The sequence below is a fragment of the Anolis carolinensis genome, chromosome 5 (genome assembly GCF_035594765.1).
Source record: "Anolis carolinensis isolate JA03-04 chromosome 5, rAnoCar3.1.pri, whole genome shotgun sequence".
In the NCBI taxonomy this organism is placed as follows: domain Eukaryota; kingdom Metazoa; phylum Chordata; class Lepidosauria; order Squamata; family Dactyloidae; genus Anolis; species Anolis carolinensis.
The window spans coordinates 147,677,000-147,704,654 of NC_085845.1; the positions used below are offsets into that span (position 1 = coordinate 147,677,000).

Below are 27,655 nucleotides of genomic sequence, written 5' to 3' on the forward strand. Positions count from 1 at the left end.
CTGAGGCACCAGGACTCTTTGACAGAAAAGACTAAAAGCTTTACAGAACTACAACTCCCAGAACTCCATAGCATTGAGCCATGGCAGTTAAAGTGGTGTCAAACTGCATTAATTCCACAGTATAGATGCACCCTACATTATTGGGCAACAATATTATTCACATTTATCTCAGAATTGGCTCTACTGAAACAGGTAAGATTTACCATTTAACCAAACATTGTACTATCACTATACTGCCCAAGAACAGAATCTGTAAAACCAAAAAAGAAAAAAGAAAAGAAGAAGAAATAAACCCTGACACACAACAGCCCGAAAGACATACAACCACCCCAGAAATTAATTAGAATTGTGTTACTATTGTTGTGTGCCTTCAAGCCATTTCTGACTTATGTCATCCCTATCACAGGATTTTTTGAGGAAGATTTGTTCAGAGGGGATTTGCTTTTGCCCTCCTCTGGGGCTGAGAAAATACAACTTGCTCAAAGTTAACCAGTGGGTTTCCATTGCCAAGCAGGGATTTGAAACCTGTTTTCCAGAGTGATAATCCAATGTGCAAACAACTCTCAGGGTTATATTTTTTTACTCTTAACACATAGCACAGGAGCAAGTCACTGTCCTAGCATAGCTTTAAGCACTAAAGAGAAATGTCTCACAATAGAATGTTAAGTTAAAAATCTGTAACCTGTTTACCAAATATTCTGTCTCTAAATGGCTTCCAATTAATAATTAAATAAAAGGAATGAGGGCAAAAAAATCAACCTTTGTGAATTTATTTACAAGAAAAAAGATGCAGAATAATTTCTAACAAGCAAAATAATTAATATGCACAAAAATAAATGTGACCCTTAATTCTACGTGATGAAAGGGGACGAAAATTGCTTAAAGGAAGTTCAGCCATGCTAAATGCCCCACCATCTCTTCAAAAATGAAAGAATTATTTAAATGTCCTCAGAGGCTTTGATTCAAAGACCTCAGCAGTGAACAATGCACACAAAACAGAATGTTTCTTTCTTGGGGAGAAAGAAATGTACTTCCAATTTACACAAGTGGAAGGCAGTCTGTATTCTTCCAGCCATGGTCTCTCATCATCAGGAGCCAGTGCTTTCCAGGCAAATAATCCATTGCATTTGCACATATAAATACTCAAAGCTATTTGTTTCAAACACTGTATCTTTTCTTGAGTTGTTCAATGGAAGAATCTTCCAATCCCGATTGTTCTAAATGACCAAATATTGACCGTACAGCTATAAGAAGAGAGAAGGTTTTGATCAAGCATAGGCAAAATCTGTTGAGAATACAGTTTTAATTACAGGTATTATATATTCAATCATTGAAAAATTGAATTCAGATAGAGTCACCATACAATATTGTCTGAGAAAGTATCAAAAATACTCTGTTTTAAACTGAATAGAATAAATGCTACTGCTAAGCAGGTAAGAAGGAACAAATTATAACTACCATATTAGAAGTTCAAAAGAAAGGAAATGGGATTGGCATGAAATCTATTTAGTCTAAGACAAATTGGGTGGAGGGTTAAATTAGAAATCCTTAAGCATATCAGCTTGACTTACTGGGCTTCCTATTTCTGTGTGCTGCACAAGATGGGTATGTAATGGACTAACTGGGACATAACTGGTATGCCAACAGGTCAATCATTCCCTCTATTTGTTAATGATTGGCGTGAGTGCTGATCCTTATGTAGCCAAAACATCATCATGTGTGCAAAAGAGAAGTTCCAGACAATGGTGAAACTCCCATGTTGTCATAAGTATGAAAAATATTAAGAAGGAGCAGATCAAAATAGCCCAATAAGAATTTAGCATCCTGACTAGAGATGGGACACTTAATCAGGTAGAAAAGACACTGAAAAGAAAAACAGATGGTTTCAGTAATTAAATGAACTGGCTGGTAGTGCTCTGCAAAAATTAATGAACGATTTGGCAAACTAGAGGGGTTCAAAATGTTGTGATCAGTTGGGAATGGGGATAAAAGAAAAGTATACAGGGAGTAGTGGGGAGTAGACTATGCACCCCCTCCCTCTTTTTTGCTTGAGAAGCCTAAGCTACAAAATTGAAGTTTCTAAAGCCCCTTACATGTGAAATGAAAATTATTCTCATTTTCTTCCACAATTATACTGGATAGAAACCTAATTTTCAAGACGGCAATATAGCAGCCATTAGGCACTATGCTTTCATCCATTCTAAATTCCCAGTATTTCGGATAACCTCTCAACCTACTAAAAGATTCCAACAGTGATGCAAGAAGGTATTTACTTACTTTTTTTCTCTGAATCTGACATAAACATCACTGCCATATCAAATCTTTTTGATTCTGAGAGTTTCTGCAGAATATCTAAGATAAGCAAAGGCTCTTCTTTCCTATAGGAGATGGAGACATTAATATATACATATAAATAGCTCTTTCTGAATAGAAAAAAACTTCATATCTGAATATGTATTATTATAAGTCCTTCGAAAGTGGAAAGCAGAATGCTGTAATAAAAATAATGAATCTGAATATGTAAAATAGATAGATCAATAATCTGTAATCTGAAAGTCCCTTGCCAAAGTGTTTGTAATTTTAAAAATGAGATTAAATCTGGCAAAAGAAGGCATACTGATAAACCTATTTCTTAGATTAATTTTCTTCCAACATCATAGCCTTTCTATTACCAAAAATTTAGTTAGTCCTTTTTAAGGTGGAACTACATTGTTTATTTCCTTTGCTGTCATTTTGCTATGAAAAATAACCCATGTTGTAATATTCTGAAATATTTTCACAAGAGTGGATGTATGCTATTATTTACCTATTCCTGCCAAACTTATGAGAAATAGATATTCATCTGGTATTTATTTCCTTATTCTTGACAAACGTTATCTTTTCGTGTTGACCCCTTTTCAACTCATCCCTTTTGTGTGTTCAAAAAATGACAGAATATTACTAAAAGTAATAAAAAGGTGCTTACATCTAAAAATAAGAAAAAGCCCCCAAAGACACAAACTGCTTAAAGTGCAATATACTTTGTTAGCCGGACAGATTCTGCAAATTCAAGGGATCCAAAGTTCAATTATTGGCACTTCCAGTCCAAACCATCTACAACAACAGGTCCTGAGTGATAAAATGTTGTTTTTATTTAAGATGACTCACTGGTCTAATCAAAAGATACTTGTTGTAACAGCAGACACATCAGCCTTAAGAGACAAACATTATTCGACAACAACCTTTACTTCACTAAGTATACATGCTGAAAGCAGTATAGGTATAACAGCTTCTCCCAGGCTTTATTTTGTGATTAACAATGTCTCCTATTAAACTGGAACGGGAGCAAAAGGTGGCATCATGCTGACTTCATTGCCCTTGCAGAGTTCAGACTTCACTGCAGAAAGTGATATATGAGATGCTTTCTCTCCACCTTTCCCAAGCTACCAGTCTGAAAAAGGAAAGTTGTCATCTTGAAATTCAAACTGCTCTTCAGAGCTCAAAACTGCCATCATGGTACAAGGCGAAATGAGTGAAGTGAAATAACTGCAATGGTGACGTACTTGTGACTTGCACAGTAAGCTCTCTCAGGATTTTTATGGAAGCACACCAAGTACTCCCAACTACCGTTCTGCTATCCTTTGACAATGGTGGGATTGCATCCTCCTGGTAGGCTCTCCCATGTCAGACTGACTTTTGCTGAGGAGCCTGGACTAAATGCACCAAGCAACTACTGGGCAGCAATAGTGGAGGGTGACGCTGGTACAGGATTTCTCAGACATAACAGCAGTCACATCATAGTTCACACTTATAATTACAATGCAGAAGGAATATTAGTAAATCCAGAAGCCAGAAAAACTCTAAACTGAAGTCAAGGACATTGTCAGGAATGAGTGCAAAAACACACTAGATGCAGCCAAAACAAAAAGAAAGAAAGCCTTAAAAGGATGACAAATAAAACTCCGCAAGCAGTTAAGGATAGTTTGGAAGTAAAAATAAAAGGGAAGAGAAATAGGGTCAGAAGTATGAAAACAATTGATTGCTGACTTGTGCACAGGGACAATGAGAACTGTTTTTCAATGTAGAAAAATACAAAATAACTATCAAAAAAGGAAGAACAAAAAATTACATCCACAAGATCCTAGAAATCAAATGGAAATGTAAGCCAAGAATGAGTAGCTACAGTATATGAGTAGCAGGAGAACACATTATATAACCAAGTACTAGTAACATAATATGGAGCCCCCGATGGCGTAGGGGATTAAAGCCTTGTGACTTGAAGGTTGGGTTGCTGACCAGGTTCAAATCCCACCTGGGGAGAGCTCCCTCTATCAGCTCCAGCTCCATGCGGGGACATGAGAGAAGCCTCCCACAAGGATGGTAAAAACCTCAAAACATCCGGGCATCCCCTGGGCAACATCCTAGCAGACGGCCAATTCTCTCAAACCAGAAGCGACTTGCAGTTTCTCAAGTCGCTCCTGACACGAAAAAAAAGTAACATAATGGAAACAATACATTGAAGAGCTATATAAAAGCAATGAAAAGATAATAGATTCATTCAAGAAAGAACAAGTTGAAGATAAACCTACAATTTTAGAAAGTGAAGTGGAAAAAATGCTTTGGAGAAATAAATACCAACAGAGTTGCTTCAAGCTACAGAAGCAGAATCTACTGTAGTCTGTCAATAAATACGGAAAACAAAACAATGGTGTACCAACTAGAAATACTGAATGACACTAAATAAGTATGCTAATAAGCAAAGAAAGCGGACACCACGGATTGCAATAACTACTGGACAATGGCATGAATCTGTCATGCATATATGGTGGTAAGGAATGCCAGCTGTCTAAGCTGGGTTTAGGAAAAGAAGAGGCACTAGGGATCCCATTGTGAACATACACTGGATAATGGATAGTTTACAGCAAAGCTTTATAAACTGTGTAGATCATAAAAAACCTTTTGTATTGCTCTTAAAAAAATAAGTGTGCCACACCATGCGATTATCCTATTGTAATCAGGACAAGAGGATACTGTCAGGACAGAATGTGGAAAAACAGAACTGTCAGCATAGGCTGAGGGATACCATATGTGCGTATTTCACAGTTGACCACGATGGAGGAAACAGAATTGTTTCCAACAGACAAGGCTGCATTTTACCATGCTACCTGTTGAACCTGTATGCTGTACAAATCATATGTAATGCAGAATTAGATTTAAAGGAACGAGGCACAAAAATTGGAGGAAAGAAAATCAATGCAGATAATACCATGCTACTAGCAGAAAACAGATTTGAAACAGTTGCTGAAGAAAGTAATAGAAGAAAGTGCAAAGGCAGGCTTATAGCTGAACATTAAGAAAGCAAAGACAATGTTCAAAGGTGAGTTATATAACTTTAAAGTTGACAACAAAGACACTGAAATAGTTCAAGGTTTTCCATGTTTTGGTTCAGTTATTAATTATTAACAGATTGCAGTTAAAAAAATCAGAAGAGGCTTAAGGCTTGGAAGATCAGCTATAAAGAAATTAGACAAGATCCTCAAATATAAAGATTTATAATTGATTGCTACATTTAGGATTGTCCATGTCAGTATTTCTCAAACTCTGCTCTTTCAGGTGTTTTGGATTTCAGCTCCCAAAAATCCCACCCAGCTCACCAGCTGCTAGGAATTGTAGGAGCTACAAGATGAAGTCCAAAATACCTGGAGGAGCAGAGTTTGAGAAACACTGGTCCATGCCATTGTATTTCCTATTTATATGTGTGGTTGGGAAAGCTGATAGGAAGAAAATCAACTCATTTGAAATGTGGTTTGGCGAAGGGTTTATGGATAACATGGACTATTCAAAAGACAAATAAATGGGTCCCAGAGCAAATCAAGTTTGAATTCTCTTCTAACTAAAAACCAAGATGATTAAACTGAGACTGCTATACTTTGGTCAGATCATGATAAGGTAATTCACTAGAAAAGAAAATAACGTTGGTAAGGTAGAAAGTGGTAGGAAATATGTAAGACCACATTACAGTTGGATAGACTTAATTCAGGAAGCCAGATCTGTAAGTCCTGAGCAGGGTTGTTGATGACAGAGTGACCTGGAGGTCTTTTATTCATTGCCATCAGCTGAAGTCAACTTGACAGCAGTTAACAATAGCTACCTTGAGACAAATTCTAAAATGTCACCATAATGGTTCTGCTGCTATTTCCCTAGACTTTTGAAATTGTTTACCATGCTTAATAAAATGTCCTATATCTTATCAGTTAATCTCAGGCAGTATTAATTCTAGATATTGGAATCCTGCTGGCCAGGCAGAACAAATCTATCTCCTAATATAGCCATAAATATCCTGTAGAAATCATAAAAACTGCTTTTCAGCCACAAGCCCGGGCCAACTAAAGAGCAGAAATGTTTAACAGTTAAGTTGAAAAAGCCACAGATTTAAACTTACCCAATATAAAAATCTTGAAGAATTTTCAGAATTTGGCTAAACACATCTGGATCCAGTGATTTTTGGAATAAATTAGGATAGAGTGAAGGATCAATTTGCTAAGAAAGAAAAAAATTACATCAGAACATATCTTAAACATTATGAACACCCCACATCTTTCACTATACCTCCATTACTTTATTTGTAGATATTCTAGCTCCCCATAACTACTTTTCACATTATTCTGTGGAACCCTGAATTCCTCTGGACATTTATCAGTTTCTCAGATAGGGCAGTAAAAGCTGCATAGAAACACAGGCTGTGAAGAACAGTGAAAGGTCTATTTGTCTACCTATCTTCCCTTTGTTACAGTTTCCCCTTGCAGTGGGCAGTGTCAGAAAAATGCTTACAAGTGAAGTGAAATGAAAAACAACACCCAATTCCCTATGTAGAACATACTATAAGGTTATCTTGTGATCATACATCTAGGTTCAATCACACACACTCTCTCAAGCTACCATATCTCACATAGGGATGCACTGCACCAAGTTCTATGGAGGAAGATGTTGGCATAAATGTAATTTATCTATAACATCCATAGCTTCCTCTGCTGACAATATGATGCAAAACGGGGTTACAGAAACTAGAATGTTTGTAAAAAACTCTTGTCTACCACTGATTGCTCTAAAAACGGTTTCTGCTTAATTATTTCTTCCTCTGATAGGAAAATGAACATAGGTTGTACATTATCATAGAAGATGCAGGTACTTGTGTACAAGAGGTACAAGGGACCTTGTTCAAGTAATGTAAATTATAGGGAAAGGATATGATAGTGTATTTCCTACTGTTGCTTCTACCCAAACTGATGTGAGCTGCACAACTAATACTGGCAGAAAAAAAGCAAGAAACAGCCATGCTTGGCTGACGACAAAGAAGTACCTACTTTTTGATTCCTTGCCATCTGATGCATATAAACTAAAGAGGGAACTGCAGAGGATGTATAAGTCTTCACTAGATCAATTTTAAAGTTGCACAAATGTTCTGGAGTTTAGGAATCAAAGAGCGAGGATCAAGACACTCAAATGGGAATTTGAGCATCTATGTCCTAGGAATATACCATTATCCAAGAAATAATGGGGGAGGCTGGAGTGAGCTTATGCCCACTCGATTTCCAAAGTCATTATAGTACTGTATAACCATCACTGCAGCTCTTCTAAGACCAAAGCATGAATATCTGCGATTAGACTCCATGGAACTGGAACTGGCGATAGCTGAATCTTCACAGCCTATTCGCCTGAGATGGGCACTTAAGCAGTAAGACTGTATTATATGAGAGTTTAATGGAACAATCTGACTCTCAAAAAGATCTATTTACATACAAGGCAAATATGTGTGTGTGTGTGTGTGTGTGAGTGAAATCTGGACAAAAGTTGAAATTTTTATCCTAAAACAAGGTACAGTAGAGTCTCACTTATCCAACATAAACAGGCCGGCAGAATGTTGGATAAGCGAATATGTTGGATAATAAGGAGGTGTGAAGACTTGATGTGATGACAGGGATGGAATCTTTTTGGATCCCACCGCTGCCACCAAAATGTGAAGAATTCACCTTCTACCTCTATGTATTTCACTTTTCTATGTTGTCGCTGCCACCACCTTTGAAAGATGCTTTGCTCAAATAATAAGCAACATTTGAAGAAACAGTAACTTGTTTATTTATAGCACAAAGCTTGATGGTTGCAAGAATGTTATAACTTGAGGTGAACGATGTTACTTCTGTACAGTAAGTGTTGCAAGATTTCTCAATAGTTTCACTGAGCTTAGTATGGTATCAGCTTTATATTACTTGTTTCTTTCAGTTAGGAATACTGTCCTTCTTGAACTTAGTTGACCTGTACCCGATCAAACTTGGATTGGGGAGTTTAACTGGTTAACCCTAGTCTTCCTTGACTTAGGGATGCAGCCTCAGCTCTTTAGTTATCTCTACTAAAGGCTCAGCAACTTTAATTTTAGCCCTTCTCCGCTAAAACTCTCTAGCTGCTCAACTTCCTCCCACAATCTCTTTTTTTCGATCACCCTCCTTTCTCACTGAACAGAACCAACTGCTCTGCTCAACCGACAAACTCCAACTGCCCAATTCCAACTGCTAAATTTTGAATTCTAAGGCTTCCACCAGCAAGGTGAAGCCACGCCCCTTTTCCTGGCCATGTCTTAGAGGCTTCCAGCTTCTGTATAAGAATAGCTGAAATATATAACCTTAAACAGTCAACCTAAACATAGCAATCATGAATAAAACACAATGATCATGACATCTTTACAGGAGGCATTAAGGAAAAGCCTATTAAACACCAAATTAGGTTATGATTTTACAAATTAAGCACCAAAACATCATGTTATACAACAAATTTGACAGAAAAAGTAGTTCAATATGCAGTAATGCTATGTTGTAATTACTGTATTTACAAATTTAGCACCAAAATATCACAATGTGTTGAAAACATTGACTACAAAAATGGGTTGGATAATCCAGAACGTTGGATAAGCGAGTGTTGGATAAGTGAGACTCTACTGATTGCATGATGTCATTATGTTTTGATAAAATCAAACTTGGTCCCCCATAATGCATCAGCTATCTTACCTTTAAATATGAGAATAACTGATCTGGGTGTTCTTTTAATTTTCTGAAATCTGATTCAAGCTGGAAAGAATTCACAGGAACTGGAGGCACGGAAAATGCAAACACAGGAGGGAGTGTTTGGATTTTCATCTCTGTTTGTTTTTTCATTGAACAAGACTGTGGGCTTGATTTTTCTTTCATTGTACCTTTTGTAGGAGGCCTGGAAAAATAAAACAAGCATGACAAGGATGATTATTTTGCCTTCTATTTAGAGACATGTTTAAGGAAACATACTATTCCTTGTATATAGCACAGGGCATATTACCCTCTGTTGCACAATCCCTTGAGTTCTTGAAGACATCTCAAGGCCATTCTTTAACTACAACTCAGTAGATGTTCTCAAATGTGTTACTTGCAATATGTATCTTTATACAGGAAGGAAGGAAGGAAGGAAGATAAACCTAACAAAAGGAAAATACTTCCCAGGATTTAAAAAAATTACTTGGCTTAAGTGAGATTCCCTGTCTGAAAACAGAGGTAAATTATTTTGCATGAGAAAAGTGCAAACTTTTCTAATATAAAAGTTGCCTGAAAGACGACTGAACACACAGCACAACATCTATTATAATTAAAATAAATGTAATCTCACATGCTTTTTTGAAGGGCAGTTCCTTCAAAGTATGATTCTAAAGGGTTATATTGCTTTTGGCAAACATACAGCAGAGCTTGATGATTAATAGGGAAGCTGAAATAACAACAGTTCTTTCAAAAAAGGGTTAGATAAAGTGCTACGCACCAAGTATTTCTAAAACACTGTCATATGAATCTTTATTTTTAAGATGTATTAGGTTTATGGAGGAAAAGAAAGGAGAACAAGCACATTTTATAGCCTTTTTTAAAAAAAAATGTATGTGGAGCTTAAACACCAGAAGAAATTTTCCACAAATACAAAAGTAAAAGCCTCTCTGTAATTTCATAGCATAAAAGAAAATGCATGCCAAATACACAAAAACCCTGAACACTGATTATAGCATAGCCATTTGCTCACTTGCAATTTATTTGTCAATCAATTTGACTTCTTTTCAGGGGTTAAACTTTTGCCACAATAATTTTTTTTTTTATAAAAAAAGTACAACATAGACAATATTTTCTATAAAGTTAAAAAACTTAAAAAATAGCAACCATGTTCTCCCCATCTGTATACTTCCATAACTCGGTAGAGATGAAAAAGAAGCCTTTAAGATTAATTTAAACCACGCTGGGCAAATGTGGCTCAGGCACAAACACCTCCTAGGTAATTTCCATTTGTTTTGGGCAATGACTGCATTGTTGATTCCCATCCCCACATGAGTCAAAATATGTTTTGGTTTGCCCCTAATGCATAGAAGAGGGTATGTGTGCTAGTGGGCATTCTTCTGTCTTTTGAGTTGTTGTTGGAGGCTTCATTGTTGTTTCTTAGTCCTGAACTGCCACGTAAGTTTGGAAAACAAGACCATCTCAGACTGCAAGGGGAGGTGGGGTACAAATTTGATTTTATATATAGCTCAGTGCCTTTTAAACCTAACCTTTTCCTATATTTCTTTTTTTGTTTTGTAAGCTGCACTAAACCCTAACATTTGAAGAAAAGGAGAGTATAAAGTAATGGAATAGGGTGGAAATTGAGGAGCTTCAGCCTCCCAGGTTTCTGTGGGCGACAATGTAGACCCCAAAACCCTGGCAAATGCCCACAACTAACTGTAAAAAAGTATACAGACCCCAAATTATAAACAAATTTACTTGCATACTCCTAGGAATGAAAATTCATTACTGGAAAGTTATCGTGAAAAAAGGTGTATTCAGCAAAGCTGTATCACCAATCCTTATTTCCACAACAACCAAAATTTTTCAAAAACCAATTGTCACAGGGACAGAAAGTGAGGTCAAATTTTCTGAATAGGGGCAGAGATTGCAAAACAAACATTAACAGAGGTGTTGATTCTTCCCAATGTAGTTCAAAACTAAACAAAAAGGTTTTGGCATAACCCGGGGAGTACCTGTACTTTATCAACAATTTCTAATATGAACAGTATTGACAAAAGTCAACATGTAGCTTTAAAAGCCTTTTTAGAATAATTAATAAAACTATAATCTTTTTTCTTAAAATCCCATTAATAGAGCATTGTAATGCCCAGAATATTGATTTAAATGAATCTCCTATTCATATTTGGTACTAAAATCAGTATGCTTACCCCATGTTTATAGAGTCACCTATTTCTTCTATTTTCAACAGCTTTGCTTTAGGAGTATCACTTGAAGAAGAAAAGTCATTCTCACTTAGATCCTTGGCAGACACAAAGGCCTGTGCTGCTTCCGCACTTGAAGAAACAGGCTGAGGAGGCTCTAGACTAGCAGTAGCCCCCAGATTCACGCTCAGCATCTCATTACCAACTTCTTCAATGATGATTCTTCTCAAGGGTTTCTAAAGAGAAAACGGCCATGCAGCAAGTTAATTACAGCAGAAGCACAGTTTTAGCATACTGCTGAGCAAAATGTATTCTTGAAGAGTAGCTGCATCTGTTATAACAAAAATGAAAAGCTTTATGGCATACTAAACTATTAACAAGTTCATTGTGGCATGAAACTCAGCAGGCGGAACATTGGTTTTCTTCTTCAGACTATACTGCCTCTTTAGCATAAAGCACTACAAGGAGAATTTTGTCTCAAGTATATGAATTTCATGACATAAATGAAAAGAAACATAGATGCATATTCTAATTCTACTATTGTTTACTGAGACATCTTAACATATTTTTTTCTTTTTCCAAACATTCCCCATTTGTGAAATTCAATCTTTTTTAACAGCAAAAATTGTGTTCATAATTCAATTTATGATCCTTTTGTTTCCCAGACCATTTGGTATTCTCCTCAACATAAATTCAAGAATGCAGGAGTCTGTCCTTTTCATACCAATTTTATTTGGTATGAAAATAAAATTGCATGAGAGGCTTGGATTTTGATAAAGGGAAAAGGTGAAGAGGAGCTAGCTGCTGATGAATCAAGAGAAGAGCAGACAGGAGCATGATCCTAGATTGACTGTTAGCAAAGATGTTTATACATGCACAATTTTTTTTCTCAAGGGTTTACTGAAAAAACTGTAGTTTATAGAGAAGGTGCTTTCTTTAAAATATTCCCCATTACTTGTACTTACTGCTGATCTAAGATGTAGAGGCTTGTCAATGGGTTTCACTTCATTCTGTAATTCAGTTTCATTCTGTGATAGTCTAGGATGTTCCATGTCTGTCCATAGTCCCTTGGAAATCAATTCCTTAAAAAGATTTAGTAAATTAACTATTGAAGCAAATTTGACTGATTTAAAACTCACAAAACATCTGTAAAAAAACAACCTTAAGTTTCCTTCACAAACAAAACAAGCATAGGGATACATATGTATTAAAGCACTTACATTCTTGATTTTCATTATTTCATTTATGGCTTGCTTATTACCAGGTTCCAGGTTCAAGACTGTCTCAAAATCTGAAAAAAGCCCAAAGCATTAACAATAAAAGTTGCTGTATTGTCAAAGGTTTTTACATCCGGAATCACTGGAGTGTTATGAGGTTTCTGGGCTTAATTGCCAGGTTCTAGAAGCATTTTCTCTTGATGTTTTGCCTGCCTCTGTGGCTGGCATCTTCAGAGGATATCCTCTAAAGATGCCAGCCACAGATGCAGGCAAAACTTCAGGAGAAAATGCTCTAGAACACAATCATACAGCCCAGAAACCTCACAACACTCCAGTGAAGTTACCGTTAATGAATAATTTATGGAAAGTATAGGTCCTCTAAAAGGAAAGTCTTCAACTACACATCATTATAAACAATTGTTCAAACACAATCATCCAGCAGGACTTCAAACTAGATTTCTTCTACTAAAATGGCAAGACTTGCTTCAAGGTAGAATTTGTGTTTAATTTTAATGCCAGATTGGTATACAACCAGCTTGTAAACTACTATGGATTAAATTTGGTCCTAAAATGCAACAGTTTGTGAATGTTTGGGCAATAAGAATTGTAGCAAGGGCATGGATATGGAAACTAGGTATACATACTTCTGAGGTTTTTTGCAATTATGCACATACAAAGTGTGGTACCTTCACACAAAGCTATTTTTTTGGCTCAATTAAACTAGCAGCATCTATTGTGAACTTCAATAATTAATACAGCAATCCTATACATGCCTTTTCAGAACTACTCCTTATTTCCTGACAAATGTGTTTAGGAATGCAATCTATGGGTAAGTTGATTATACTCTCAAATTACAATTCAGACTAAGTTCAGATTTTGCCATGCCTTCTTCCATGGAGAAGCATTTTCCCCTTATGTAAATAAAGGCTTCAGTGTGAGAATATGAAACAGAAAGGAACCCACACATCTGCCCTTACATAATGGGCTAATTATCTTCAGCATCGTAACAACAAAAGAAAAAGGTGTGAAAAGGTTAGCTCGTCTATTATTACTAATGCTGGAGTCAGACTGTTTCATAATGTAAACAGGGAAAATCTTATCTTTATTTGATATCTTACCTTGCATAGCTTCTTGCAGTTTTCCCAGGGCAGTTCTAGCAGTTCCTCTTCTGGCATAAGCTTTAGAGTATGAAGAATCTAGTAATACAGCTTTAGTGCAATCTTCTTCTGCCTCTTTGTATCTTATGACCAAGATAGTATTAAAAAGTATTACTTTTTGGTGCATGTATGTATGTGTGAGACATATATACATACACACATACTCACACAAGATACATACAGACCACAGGTTTTATAAAACAACTAGTTGTGCCCGGCCACACGTTGCTGTGGCGAAGTATGGTGGTATGGGAAATAAAGTATTGAGGAACTGGTGGTAGTTAAGGTAAAGGGTAAAGGTTTTCTCCTGACATTAAGTCCAGTTGTGTCCAACTGCACACTGAAGTGGATTATATGGCAGTGTGGAGTCAAGTTAATCCAGTTCAAAGCTGATAATATAAGATTATAAATGGGTTATATAGCTGTGTGGAAGGGCCTAAACTGCCATATAATCCAGTTCAAATCTGATAATCTGTATTTTATAGGCCTAAGTGAGGTCTAACTCTGCCTGTCCCCTGGACTGAGTGGGTTGCTAGGAGACCAAGTGGGCGGAGCTTAGCCTTTTAACTGGCAGCAATTGGATAAAACCAATTATTGCTCTCCCTCTAATTAGGACTTTATTTTTCTTTTCTTTTTGTTGTATGAACGTAGAGGCATGGATGAGGGGTTGTGCTGCCAAGTTTAGTGTTTCTGGGATGTGTAGTTTTGTTGTTTTGTCCTAGGCTGAAATTTCATTACCCTTTTATATATATAGATACAGAATCAAATGCTTTATTTTTGCACAGCCATGACATTAACGAGTGCTTTCATGAATAGGTTAAAGCTTTAAGCTACCATTATTTAGAAACTTCTAGTAAACTTGTTATAAAGAATGTAGTTAATTCAATCATTAGAGAAGATATATGATTCTGACATTACTTAAATGTTCCTTGCAGGCTCCAGTAGGAACCTGAAATATCTCAACTTTTGTTCGTGTTTCTATAAATGGCTACAGGAAAATGAATCCCGAAATCAGAAAGCAAAGAATTAAAGTCCAGAACCAGGTGCCATAGGGTTGAAACACACACATTTGTGTGAGTTTATATGCAACTAAAATATATGTGGGAGAAATCTTAGAGCTAACCCCTTTAACAGTGTTACAAAGGAATGCTTGGGTTAATTAATTGTATGAGTTTTAATTTCACATGCACACTCTTTCCAAGCCATCTTAACAATATAATTAACATTAATTTAAAATGGTAAGAGTCATTAAAGAAGGGAGGAAACAGATTATCAAGGAAATCCACAGTAGATTTGGAATGCTATGTTCAACCCCACTCACTTCTGAATTTTCAGATAGGCCATAGCTCTGTTGGCTGGAAGAAGGGCATTGGCACCATCTGCTGCCATTCCACGTGTATAGCATTCGATTGCTGCCTCATATTTACCTTCTTTGAAATACCCATTACCCTGTGATGTTTGGGAAGAGGAAAAAAACATAAACAGTCATGTGGGACATCTCTGTATGCTCATACAAGTGAGTAACATTTTTAGATGTTATTCCACTAATTCCACCAACAAATAAAAGGAGGAAAAAAGTGGTGGTCCATGGAGATGTTTTTCAGATAGTTTTGCAAAGCATTTTATGTTTGGCGGAAGGCAACATAATCTATTGTGTGGCATCTGCACTAAATCTACTGCCATGCCACCTTGCCAAAATAGCAGGAACAAATACATCCAATTAATATAACATTTAGTTGTTTAAAATTATTGTCATATAGGACTTAATGGTAAAGTGTAATTAATGATTAACTATTAAATGTGCATCCATTTCTTTCTCTTTTTTTGGTGAATTTTTTTAAATTATTTTAAAATAAAAGAATGGATCCTGGCCAATTTTCATGGAGTAAAAAAGAACCCAGAATGATCACTGCATAATCAGCACCTGAGCTTAGCATCTGGAATTCCAGTTTCCAGAGGTGGCTATTCAACATTTGCTCTTATATATTCAGAATTGGGTTGCAAATCCAACCCAATTTCCCCATCTTGAAAGAGGAGTTAGTGTTCTCTTTAGCTATCCACAAAAAGCCTCCATGTATATCCATTTCTCACTAGATATACATAAAGAATGTCTGTTTTGGTTATACAAAGTATTTCAGATTAATTCCAAATATTGTGCTAAACCATTCCTTTTAAGTACTGTTCAATTTACCAAATCTTTTTCTGCCACAGCCTTTTGTTTAAGTTGTTCCACTTCTATCTGCCTCACGTCCTCTTTTACAGAATCCAGAGTCTTGCTGGCATCTCCTCCATCAGGCTGAGGATTTTCTTTCAACATAAGTACCTAATATAAGATGTACAAGATTTATATTAATGTGTTGTCGAAGGCTTTCATGGCCGGAATCACTGGATTGCTGTGAGTTTTCCAGACTGTATGGCCATGTTCCAGAAGCATTCTCTCCTGGTGTTTTGCCTGCATCTGTGGCAGGCATCCTCAGAGGTTGTGAGCTCTGTTGGAAAGATGTCACAGCCTCTGAGGATGCCTGCTATGGATGCAGGTGAAACATCAGGAGAGAATGCTTCTGGAACATGGCCATACAGCCCGGAAAACTCACAGCAACCCGGATTTATATTAAATTTGCAAAAAAAAAATGAGTTTAATGGAAATGTTAGATAAACTGATGGGTTTTTTTTACCTGTTCAATCTTTCGAAGTTCATTTTTTGCTTCAAAGTTGTTGGGATCTAGTTCCAAAACTTTTTCATAATCTAAAAAGTAAAATGATATTAAAATGTGGTGTTGCAATTAAAAGGAAGATGAATAATTTAACTAGTGCACACGAGATAGTGGTTTGAGTGTTGGACTAGGAAATCATGGGTCAAATCCGCAAATCCCTGATGGAAACCCTTGCGCAAGTCACTTTCTCAGGATGCATATACACTGTAGAATGCAGTCTGAAACCACTTCAATTACTGTGGCTCAATGCTATGGAACCATAGGATTTGGAACTTTGTGAGGCACCAGCACTCTTTGGCAGAGGCTAAATACTTTGTCAAACTACAACTCTCATGATTCTATAGCACAGAGCCATGGCCGTTAAACTGATATCAAACTGTTTTTATTCTACAATGTAGTGAATCCTTGATCTCAGAGCATGGCAACAGCAAAACTTTGAATAAATTGCTTCAAAATCTCAAGTAACATTGATTTTTCTCTCAACAAAGGTTTAATAGATGTCAAATATAGGGATGGATCTTTTAAATATGAACCTGCCAGGTCACTGTGTTCATCAAGTGAGGGCCTCCTCTTGATACCACTCCTGACCCAAACCTAGCTGGTGGGGGCAAGAGAGAGGGCAAAAGAGATTTAAATGGCCACCACGCTCTCCTCTTTCAGGAAACGATTAAAAAAAATACCTAATGCTCCCAGGCTTATGGAGAACAAAACGTTTGAATATCTGGCTCCCACACAATGAATGGTGTATCAACAGGGCTTTGAAGATGGTATGGCTTTTAATTTACTGATCTGGGTTTTTAATCCTGTTTTTAAATGTTGTTGCAAATTGTGTTTCATTGATTGCTATTATGTCTTGTTGTATTAACTATTTGCTTTTAATTTGAAGATGGTATGGCTTTTAATTTATTGATCTGGGTTTTTAATCCTGTTTTTAAATGTTGTTGCAAATTGTGTTTCGTTGATTGCTATTATGTCTTGTTGTATTAACTATTTGCTTGTAGTTGTATTTTTGTGTATTTGTGTGGCATTGAATGGCTGCTATACATGTTGTTAGCCACACCGAGTCCCCATGAGGAGATGGGACAGGATACAAATAAAGTCAAATTGACTTAAAACTAAATTTGACTGGTGTGAAAGAAAGCATTTTGTTTATAGCTGATCTGTAAAATGGTCTAAAAGTACCTTTTTGTTTTTTTAAAGAAAATACATTAAAATTATATTAAATGCAGATGTTCTGTCATGATAGAAAATCAAGGCAAATCTATCACACAATTAACATGAATACAATTGTTGCAATGTTACTAGGAAGAAGGAAGAGTATAAGTGTATCTCAAAATTGAGTTCAAAAGAGACATTTCTAACCACCACCACTAGCTGTATTTTTCTATGCATGCTTCAAGGAAAATTGAGATAAAACTAGGGATTTATGCTGAAATTAGCATCTGAATGTGTCTCTTATTTGAGTCATCAAATGTTTTTGATCCAGAGGAATAGCAATCAGGAAATGTACAGAAACCCAAAGAATTCTGCCCAATATGATTAAACTGACACTACAAATATATATGTACCTTCTTTGGCATCTTTAAATTTTTCCAAAGCAAATCGTGCTGCTCCTCTTCTGGCATAAGCCTTTGTATGGTTTTTATTTAGAGCAAGTGCCAAGTTACAATCAGATTCAGCCACAGAATACCTGCAACAATAATATATGTATTTCACTACAAATAGATATAGACACAAAGGTTTATGATAATATGAGTATAAATCATAAGAAAAGCACAATATTCAGTGGCAAGGAAACGTTCAGCAAGGCCCCTTCCACACAGCTAAATAAAATCCCATACTATCTGCTTTGAACTGGAATGTATGGCAGTGTGGACTCTGGGCCCTTTCAGACAGGCCCTATTATCCCAGGATCTGATCCCAGGTTTTCTGATTTAAACTGGATTAAATGAGTCTGCACCATCAGATAATCTGGGGTAAATAGAACACCTGGAACACCACGGCATAAAAGTACTGCACCACCTGTGCCCATTTTTTGGTGATATATTACTTTAACTTACATTTTTGTTGCATGTCCCATAGTGACAGATAACTTGATTACAATTGGACAAGTAGAACACAGGCTATGAAGGGCTGATATGTGGTTGCTTTGTGCTGAATGCAGCATTATTAATTTTTATATAGAAAATGCTGTTTTCCATTCAAATCAACTAGATGTGAATTTGACACATAATAAATCCCCAATTACAGATTTTTTTAGCACAGAAAACAGTATTCTCTGCCGAGGGATCAATATTTCTGTACTGAATTCTGTACTTCGTATATAAAATCTTGTTGTCTGCATAGAACAACTTCTCACCCTCATCACCATTAGTGGGGCTCAGTAGAGGGCCTTTCCAGTAGATATTCTCAGATTAAGGAACTGCCTTCTCCTATGGGAGGTTTCTGCCAGCAGAGAAAGACATTTTTATTTAGACAGGCCTTTGGTTCTTAATTAATGTGGCAGAAGGGTTTTTAAAGGGCATGTGCTGTGCCTTTATCTTTTTAAATTATGTTTTAAATCAAAATTTGTTTTTGCTTGTGATAGGCATTTTTATTTTGTATTAATAATTTTATATGTTCTGTGTTAAATTGTTGTGACCTTCCTGAAGAGAAGAGCAGAGTATAAATTAAATGAATAAATAAATGAATAAATACAAAAGAGACATTCTTAATGTTTTATGTGAATTAAAAAACAAAGTTGTGCAACAAAAGCCTTACTTTTTCAGTCGGAAAAAAGCAGATGACCTATTTGTAGGTAAAACCGGATTATAAGGATCTGCATTCATTCCTCTTGTGTAACATTCTATTGCAGCATCATAATTTCCTTGCTTAAAATAATTATTGCCCTGTTAAAATAAAATATGAATGACATGAGTATGCTGCCAATTAAATCTGATTTTTTGATACTATTCAACTATTTGGAATGGCTGAATGGTTTGGAACTTGCCTATCTCGAAGAATTAATTGTCTTCATTCAACTGTTATTCATACGCACCCCTTGAATCTGGTTTTCCCCTCACTGAACAGTTCATCATACAGATATCCAGAAACCTCTCTACTCATCCTTTTCTTTAATATTTTCCCTTTCCCAAAATATTCTAAATCTGGCATCCTACATAATCTAACATTTCCTGATTAAATAAATATACAACTTACAAAATTCTGACCTAGTGCTCATTATCTGGATGAACATTTATAATGAACACACTGTCTATAAATCTGATTGCTTAAATATGAATCCCTCTGAAAAACATTATGGTTGACAAGTGGTACAAAAATATTCACGGAAGCCAGGGAGGGCATTTGTTTAACTAAAAGAACTATGCCACAGCTGTGGCTGTTCCTTGATGATACATGACTTACATCCTAGTTGGATGTGCTACAGTGACAGATAATGTGATTACAACTAAGATCCTGCATTATGTGATATCATTATAGAATCACAGAATTGGAAGAGATCCCAGGGGCCATCCTGTCCAACCCCCTTCCATGCAGGAAAAGGAAAATTGAGGTATCACCAACAGATGGCCATTCAACCTCTGCTTAAAACCTTCAAGGAAGGAGCTTCCACCATACTCTGAGGCAGAGAGTTCCATTGCTGAACAGCTTTTACAGGGAAGGAAGTTCTTCCTAATTTTCAGGTGGAATCTCATTTCCTGTAATCTGAACTCATAGCTCTAAGTCCTAGACTCCATGGCAGTAGAAAATAAAGTTTGCTCACTCTTCCTTATGACATCCTTTCAAATATTTAATAGCAATGTCTGATATTGTCAGCCCTGCAAAATCCCACTTTTTCAGCTGGGCAGTGTTCCAACTGAAGGGTTTACAAAATCCTGGTTCTGGCAAATGATGTCTTCAATGCCCTTCTGGTTGCAGGCATATCAAGAACAGGCAGCTGGAGAGGCCCTTCGGAGTCCTGGTCATTGTCTGTCTCAATGCACCCAATAGCCAAGGGACACTGCAGACACTTCCTAAGGAGCCAATCTGCATAACCCCATAAATCCTTCAGTTGGTGCTCTGCTAGGGCTGATAGAAAATATACTACAAAACATAACGGAATGCCACACATTTCTTAGTCTGAGGTAAGTTTTTGAAAAGGCACAATCAGAAGAAAAATACACCGCCATGGATTACCTTTTCTTTTTCAGCAATAGCCTTTTCAATATCTATATGAATCCCGTCTTCTTCAGAATCTGATTCTAGAGACACCGAATCATGCGTGCTGTCTTCCTTATCAAGTTCTTCAAGTATCTTATCCTGAAATGAGAAATAATTAATAATTAAAACAATTAATATGTTCAAAAAAATTAAATACATTTATAGGGAAACACTAAACAAAAGGGAACAAATGCTGTACCAAAGAGGATTCCATAAAAAATGTGGTAACACATGGAAAACATGTAATGTGCACAAACACCCTAGGTACAATGCTACACTCTAATGTTTCAAACAAGCCCCTGAACAGACTCAGTGGGCAGATCAAAAGACAACCTGGCAAGATGGCACTACCTGGAGGAATCCTCCACCTTGTGTGACAATGGAGCAGAACTAACAACTCTGTATGTATGCTTGTCCACAATGTCCTGTCTCGTGTACAGAGAAAGAATTGTTTAAAGCTACAGACAATGTGGTCGCTGTTGCCTGCTTTTGGTCTAAAACTATTTAGCTGCATGTGATCCCTTTATCAGTTTTAAACTTATTTATTATGCAATGCTTTTGACACAAAATAAATTATATTTTAGAACGATGTTTAAGAATTCTGTTAACTCCAGACAATGAGCACAACATTCCTCCACTATACAGTTCACAGAAAAATAATGTATCATCATGCATTTTACCATATGCCTAACATCACAGTCTCTCTACAAATAAGGAAGAGACATATTGGTTAACCCAAGCACCTCATTTTAGGGAATTCATGAATTAGGATTTCCAATTTAAGCTATGCAATTTATGCATTTTAGAATTTTTTAAAAAAAATCATGGCCACGTCTTGAGAAATAAAAAGTGTATATCTTAAATAAAAAAATATAAAATGGCTATATTAGTAAAGGCTGAATTTACACAACTCAAAAAATGTTGTGTCAATTCACAAACAGACAAAAGAAAGGAACTTTTTTTTGTTTCAGCAGTGAACTATGATATTTTCAAATAGAATGATAGCTATTATGAGAAGGACTGAAACATGTTTTGATAGAAGTAGACATGGATTTACAAAGGTAACAGTTCATATTAGTTTTGAATTTTAAAAAAGTATGGAAAGCTTAAATACTATGTATCAACATTTCCTAAAACAAAATTCAGATGTTTTGCTTAATGTTCTAACTTACCACATCAAGCTTTCCCCATGCTTCATAATCATTAGATTTTATTTTGTTCTTTTTATTTTCTTCAGTTGTTTTTTTGGATACTGTTCTAACTTTGGTTTTCTTCTTTTTTTTATAAGCTTCATTTCGGATTGGTGGCAAATCCTTAATAGCAGAAAAGATCACAGTTCATCTAAACATAACTTCAAATAAGCAACAAATTATTTATAAAACTTATACAAATCAGTGTAACATGGTTTAGGTCCTGATACAACAACAACAACAACAACAATATGCTTTATTTATATCCCGCTCCCTCTCCCCGAAGGGACTCGAAGCGGCTTACAACAAAGAAAATAGGAACAAATGATAATAAACACAGACACTGTCAAAAATAGTAACAATAAAATAAGCAAGGAAAACACAAAATATAGTACAACTCAAAAATGGCAACTATAATCAAATAATTATAAAATATAGTGATTTAAAACCACTTAAAACACCCCAGAACCTACTTTAGTTTGTAAAACAATAGGATCTAGTCAGAGTTTGATCCGTTAAGATCTCCATCGAAGTATATTACACATTAGCCATCGAAGTATATTACACATTACACATTAGCCATCTTACTGGAAGCTTTTAAACAATATGCTAGAATTCTCCAGGAACCATGGCAATACAATGGGGGAGCTGAGAGCTCAGGCAAGTTGCTTGTTGCACAAGGAAAGGTAAAGAAGTCTAACGTTTGAACCCAGCATAGCAGAGATCTCCTGGCTTGACACTCCAAACAATCCAGAGAACAAATCCTGAATTATTTCTCTAACAAAGAGAGATGCAAGCCAGAGATACAGCTGCTGCTGGGTTTGCCCATTGCAAAACTGGACAAACATTCATTATGTGCTTAGCCATTCCCACTGCAAGTAGATAAACATAGTGTAAGTAGTTCCATGTCTCTTTTCACCAAAGATGAAAGCTGAGATGGCCTTTATCTGGATAGAGTTCACATGAAACCTAAAAAGACTCAATGCTACACACTGCCTGCTGACAATATGAAGTAGGCATCCTCAAACTGTGGCCCTCCAGCTGTTTGGGCCTCCAAATCCCAGAAGCCCTAGCCAGCTTGTTCAATGGTTAGGAATTTTGGGAGTTGGAGGCTCAAATAGCTGGAGGGCCACAGTTTGGGGAGGCCTGATGAAGGCTCTGATTTAGAAAGGTTCTGCCCCTGAACAGAGTTTATTTTGTAATAATCTGGAGAATGCTATCAAAACACTAGAGAGTGCCGTCAAAACACATAGGCAACTTCTCTTTGTAAGAGGAAAGGTCCGTACAATTTAACCTTCAAGTACAACATGCTATCAAAAGATAACTAGTTTGTAGTTCTACCTGCAATCTAAAGAACTACTTAATGGAGTCAATTTTTGCTTGAAGTACCCGTCTCAATACTTCTAAACCATAATTACCCTTTCTGGGACTCCATTCTGTCGTCTTAAATCGCAATCCTTTTCTTTAATATCCTTTTCCCAACCTTCTAAATCTTTCACATAATCCTGGAGCTCTTCAGCATTTTGCCGTATTTGTAGCTGCAACTCTAACGCTTTATTTGGTGAAGTCATCTGGTGGCCTGTTCTATGAAGGACACAGAGAAATAACAAGACAAATCCAATGAAACAAGTAATCGTATGTTAGACCCATTCTAATATAGCAGATGAGAGTGGATCTTACTTGTACTGCAAAAGGTACAGTAAGCAAACAAATATTAAATAATATATATGTTTTTAAGGTTTTTATAATGTGTTTTAACAATGTTATTAATGGATCTGTTTATAGTGTTTTTGTTATTATGATTGCATTTTGGGCATTAAATTTTGCCAATTTTTGTAAGCCGCCCTGAGTCCCCTCGGGTGAGAAGGGCGGGGTATAAATGTTGTAAATAAATAAATAATAAATAAATCTCCCTCCTTTGGTTTTGCCAGCATTTAGTGGCCTCTTCCACTTTCCCCACTTCTAGAGCAAAAAATAAGGAGTACTATCCAGAGCACTGAACTGCACCAGGTAAAGTGAGGAAGAATAAAAGACGCAGAACCCATCAGCTATAAAGCCTTTCAAATACTTAAAGATGGCCAGCTGACCTCCTGCTTTATATGGGTATGCCACAAGTAGTATAGACGGATGTCAACTTGGACAGCTTTAAAGAGAAATTTCATTTGATTTATTGAGCAGATCTATGTCCCACCTTTTTCCAATCACCTATTATACATTTTTTGTATTTTTGTCATAATTTTAATAAGTGGAACTGCAGTAAATTGCATATAACAGAACACAAATTAAAATGGTCACAGCATTAAAACATGTTTTCTAAAACAAACATCAGTGTTGAATCAGCTAAACTCATGGAAGTTAGGACCATCAATGTACAAGCCAGGATGGGTATATAGGTTGAATATCCCTTCTCTGAAATGCTTGGGACTAGAAGTTTCAGATTTGGGCAGGGGGAGATTTTGGAATAGCTGTATTTGCATATATGTACATAATGAAATATCTTGGGAGATGAGGATTCAGTCTAAAAATGAGATTCATTTGTGTTTCCTATCTTCCTTATAAATATAACCTCAAGACAACTTTATACAGTATTTTTTTTTAAAAAATCTGTGTATGAAGCAAAAGTGGGTGTACCATCCAAAAGCAGCCTCTGTGTGGGCTTTCTGGAATTCCAGAAAAGGAATGCTCAGTCTTTATATAATTTATAACATCAGAGACAATTTAAACATTTGATACCATGTATCAGTCGCTGGAATAAAAAAAAAACTTGACTCAGATCACTTTTACTATTAAAGGGAATATGTTACTATGTATCAGTTGCTAGGATATCAGAACAAGACCTGAATCAGATTAGAATGAACAAAACAAAAAGGTAAGAAAATATCAATAAAGATTTTGATATTTATTATGAAAACAACCGGTGCACAAATGGAACAACTTTAGAAGATTGGTTACAAATATATAAATCATTGCCTCTTTTCGTGTCAGGAGTGACTTGAGAAACTGTAAGTCGCTTCTGGTGTGAGAAATTGGCTGTCTGCAAAGAGGTTGCTCAAGGGACACCCGGATGTTTTTGATGTTTTACCATCCTGTGGGAAGCTTCTCTCATGTCCACGCAAGGGAAGCTGGAGCTGACATATGGGAGCTCACCCTCCTCCTGGATTTGAATGACTGACCTTTCGGTCAGCAGTCCAGCCAGTTTAACCTATTGCGCTACTGGGGGCTCCAATCATTGCCTGACAAAGCAGCATAGAGGCAATTATTTCTGAAGAGCAACCAGTAATGGTAACAAAGTATCAATAGTGAAGTATCAATATTTTCAAAGTATGTGCCCCTGTAGGTGCCTATGGTGACCCCATTAACTTCACTGGGTTTTCTTCACAGGTGATTTTGCCAAACCCTTCCTCTGAAATATAACCTATGGCACTTTGTAGTTAGTGATACTCCCCCATTCAAGTACTAACCAGCTTAGCTTCCAAGATCAGGTGTGATCGGTTGCCTTTAGGATACAGGTGTGTTTATTTGGACCTGCATCAATTCAGTCTATCAATGAAACAAAAAGAAAAAAACTGGCCAAATCATCTGATTGTTCCTGGAAATTAGTGGGGCTGCCACAAGATAGTAGGCAACTTGAAGGCACTGTTTATATCAGGCATAGGCAAACCTTGGCCCTCCAGGTGTTTTGGACTTCCAACTCCCACAATTCCTAACAGCTGGTAGGCTGTGTTATCGAAGGCTTTCATGACCGGAATCACTGGATTGCTGTGAGTTTTCTGGGCTGTATGGCCATGTTCCAGAAGCATTATCTCCTGACGTTTCACCTGCATTTATGGCAGGCATCTTCAGAGGTTGTAAGTTATATTGGAAACTAGGTAAGGGAGGTTTATATATCTGTGGAAGGTTCAGGGTGGGAAGATGAACTCTTGTCTGTTGGAGGCAGGTGTGAATGTTTCAACTGGCCACCTTGATTAACACGAAATAGACTTTCAGTTTCAAGGTCTGGCTGTTTACTGCCTGGGGAAATCTTTTGTTGGGAGGTGTTAGCTGGCCCTGATTGATTCCTGTCTGGAATGCCCCAGTCTTCTGAGTGTTATTCTTTATTTACTGTTCTGATTTTTAAATACTGGTAGCCAGATTTTGTTCATTTTGATGGTTTTGTCCTTTCTGGTGGAATTGTCCACAAGCTTGTGGATTTCAATGGCCTCTCTGTGTCATTTGACATGGTAGTTGTTAGAGTGGTCTGCATTGTCAAATAATATCCTGTGTCCATCAAGTGCTCTGCTATGGCTGACTTCTCTGGCTGAATTAGTCTGCAGTGCCATTCATGTTCCTTGATTCATGTTTGGGCTATGCTGCATTAGGTGGTTCCTGTGTAGGCTTGTCCACAGCTGCATAGTTTATGGTGGACTCCTGCAGAGGTGAGACAGTTTCTCTTGTACTTCGCTGAATGTAGCATTTGTTGGATTTTCTTAGTGTGTCTGTAGATAGTTTGTGTAGTCTATGATTCTATAATGCGATTTTCCTGCTTCTTGGACTGGATGGCCCATGAGGTTTCTTCCAACTCTATGATTCTATTTAGGTTGTGTTTCTTCACCAGCTTCTCTATGTGGTCAGTGGTTCCCTTGATGTATGGTAAGAACTCTGGGTGGATCTTTGTCTTTACTCTCGTGACTTGTTCTTGGCCTTGCATCTCTTCTGATGCTTGTGGTGGAGTATCCATTGGCCTGTAGAGCCCAGTTTTGGTGGTTTAGTTCACTCTGGAGGAGGTGGGGTTCACAGATTCTTTTTGCACAGTCTGCCAGGGATTTAATTGTGCTTCTTTTTTATTTTTTGGGTGATGGTTGGAGTTTTTATGTAGGCATCTATCTATGTGTGTAGGCTTTTTGCAACAGCCGATGGGCTGTTAGGAATTGTGGGAGTTGAAGTCCAAAACACCTGGAAGGCCAAAGATTGCCCATCCCCGGTTTATACGTATTCATTCGTATCTATCATACCTAACTACATGCACATATACAGTAGAGTCTCACTTATCCAACATAAACGGGCTGGCAGAATGTTGGATAAGCGAATATGTTGGACAATAAAGAGGAATTAAGGAAAAGCCTATTAAAAATCAAATTAGGTTATGATTTTACAAATTAAGCACCAAAACATCATGTTATACAACGAATTTGACAGAAAAAGTAGTTCAATACACAGTAATGCTATGTAGTAATTACTGTTTTTACGAATTTAGCACCAAAATATCATGATGTATTGAAAACATTAACTACAAAAATGCATTGGATAATCCAGAACGTTGGATAAGTGAGACTCTACTGTACATCTATATAGCAAATATGTATGTGTGTGTATACAGTACATACACAAACATGGATGGCAGAACATGCAATCCTGAGACTTCTCTGTTTACCAGTTGCTGGGAAACACCAGGCCAAGGACTTAGCACTGAACTCGGGACCTATTTGTGGGCTTCCTCTCGTGGCTGCAGTTTTGAGCCAGATTAGTCTGATCCAGTGCAGCTCTCTTCTAATTTTCCTCAGGGACTCAAGAGCCTCATCAACACTCTGCAGAAGTTGGGCATCAAATGAGAGCCGCCTCCTTTCATGACATAACAGGGTCGGAATAAGCATGAAGCTTCAAACTTTAACTGCGAAGATGGCCTCTCTGTATAGGGGAACATTATTCAGTGTCCAGAACTTATTACGCAAGGCAAATGAGAGAAAACAACACACTCCCCACCTGTGCAGCTCAGGTGCCGCCTTCTGGGCTTTCAACCGCCACTCCGGCCTCTTTCCTTTCCCAGAACACCGTGCGCGAGAAGAAGGAAGTCCAAGCGGTATTGCCGGAAGGGTAGCGAAGGAGGCAGAAGAAAAGCGTGCGCAGTCCGCATGCGCACTGACTTCCCTTTCTGCCTCTGGTGTCATGGAGCCCAGGCGGT

General features: G+C 37.0%; 1 protein-coding gene across 2 annotated transcripts; it reads right to left on the reverse strand.

Annotated features, from left to right (window-relative positions):
- Positions 1-754: 754 nt before the first annotated feature.
- On the reverse strand, positions 755-27,610 carry rpap3 (RNA polymerase II associated protein 3). 2 transcript variants are annotated; one of them, XM_008111090.3, is made up of 17 exons: positions 27,457-27,610; positions 23,136-23,301; positions 21,700-21,840; positions 20,504-20,626; positions 19,088-19,215; positions 17,896-18,017; positions 16,289-16,359; positions 15,805-15,936; positions 14,935-15,062; positions 13,575-13,696; positions 12,460-12,530; positions 12,205-12,321; positions 11,246-11,475; positions 9,039-9,237; positions 6,422-6,519; positions 2,278-2,378; positions 755-1,244 (listed from the first exon to the last, which is right to left on the reverse strand). In XM_008111090.3, exons 2-17 carry the CDS (start codon positions 23,286-23,288, stop codon positions 1,159-1,161), a joined length of 2,022 nt encoding a protein of 673 aa, XP_008109297.3. In that variant the 5' UTR covers positions 23,289-23,301; positions 27,457-27,610; the 3' UTR covers positions 755-1,158. The 2 variants fall into 2 exon arrangements, with proteins under 2 accessions (XP_008109297.3, XP_008109298.2); XM_008111091.2 differs by having other exon boundaries at positions 23,136-23,296; positions 27,457-27,593.
- Positions 27,611-27,655: the final 45 nt, after the last annotated feature.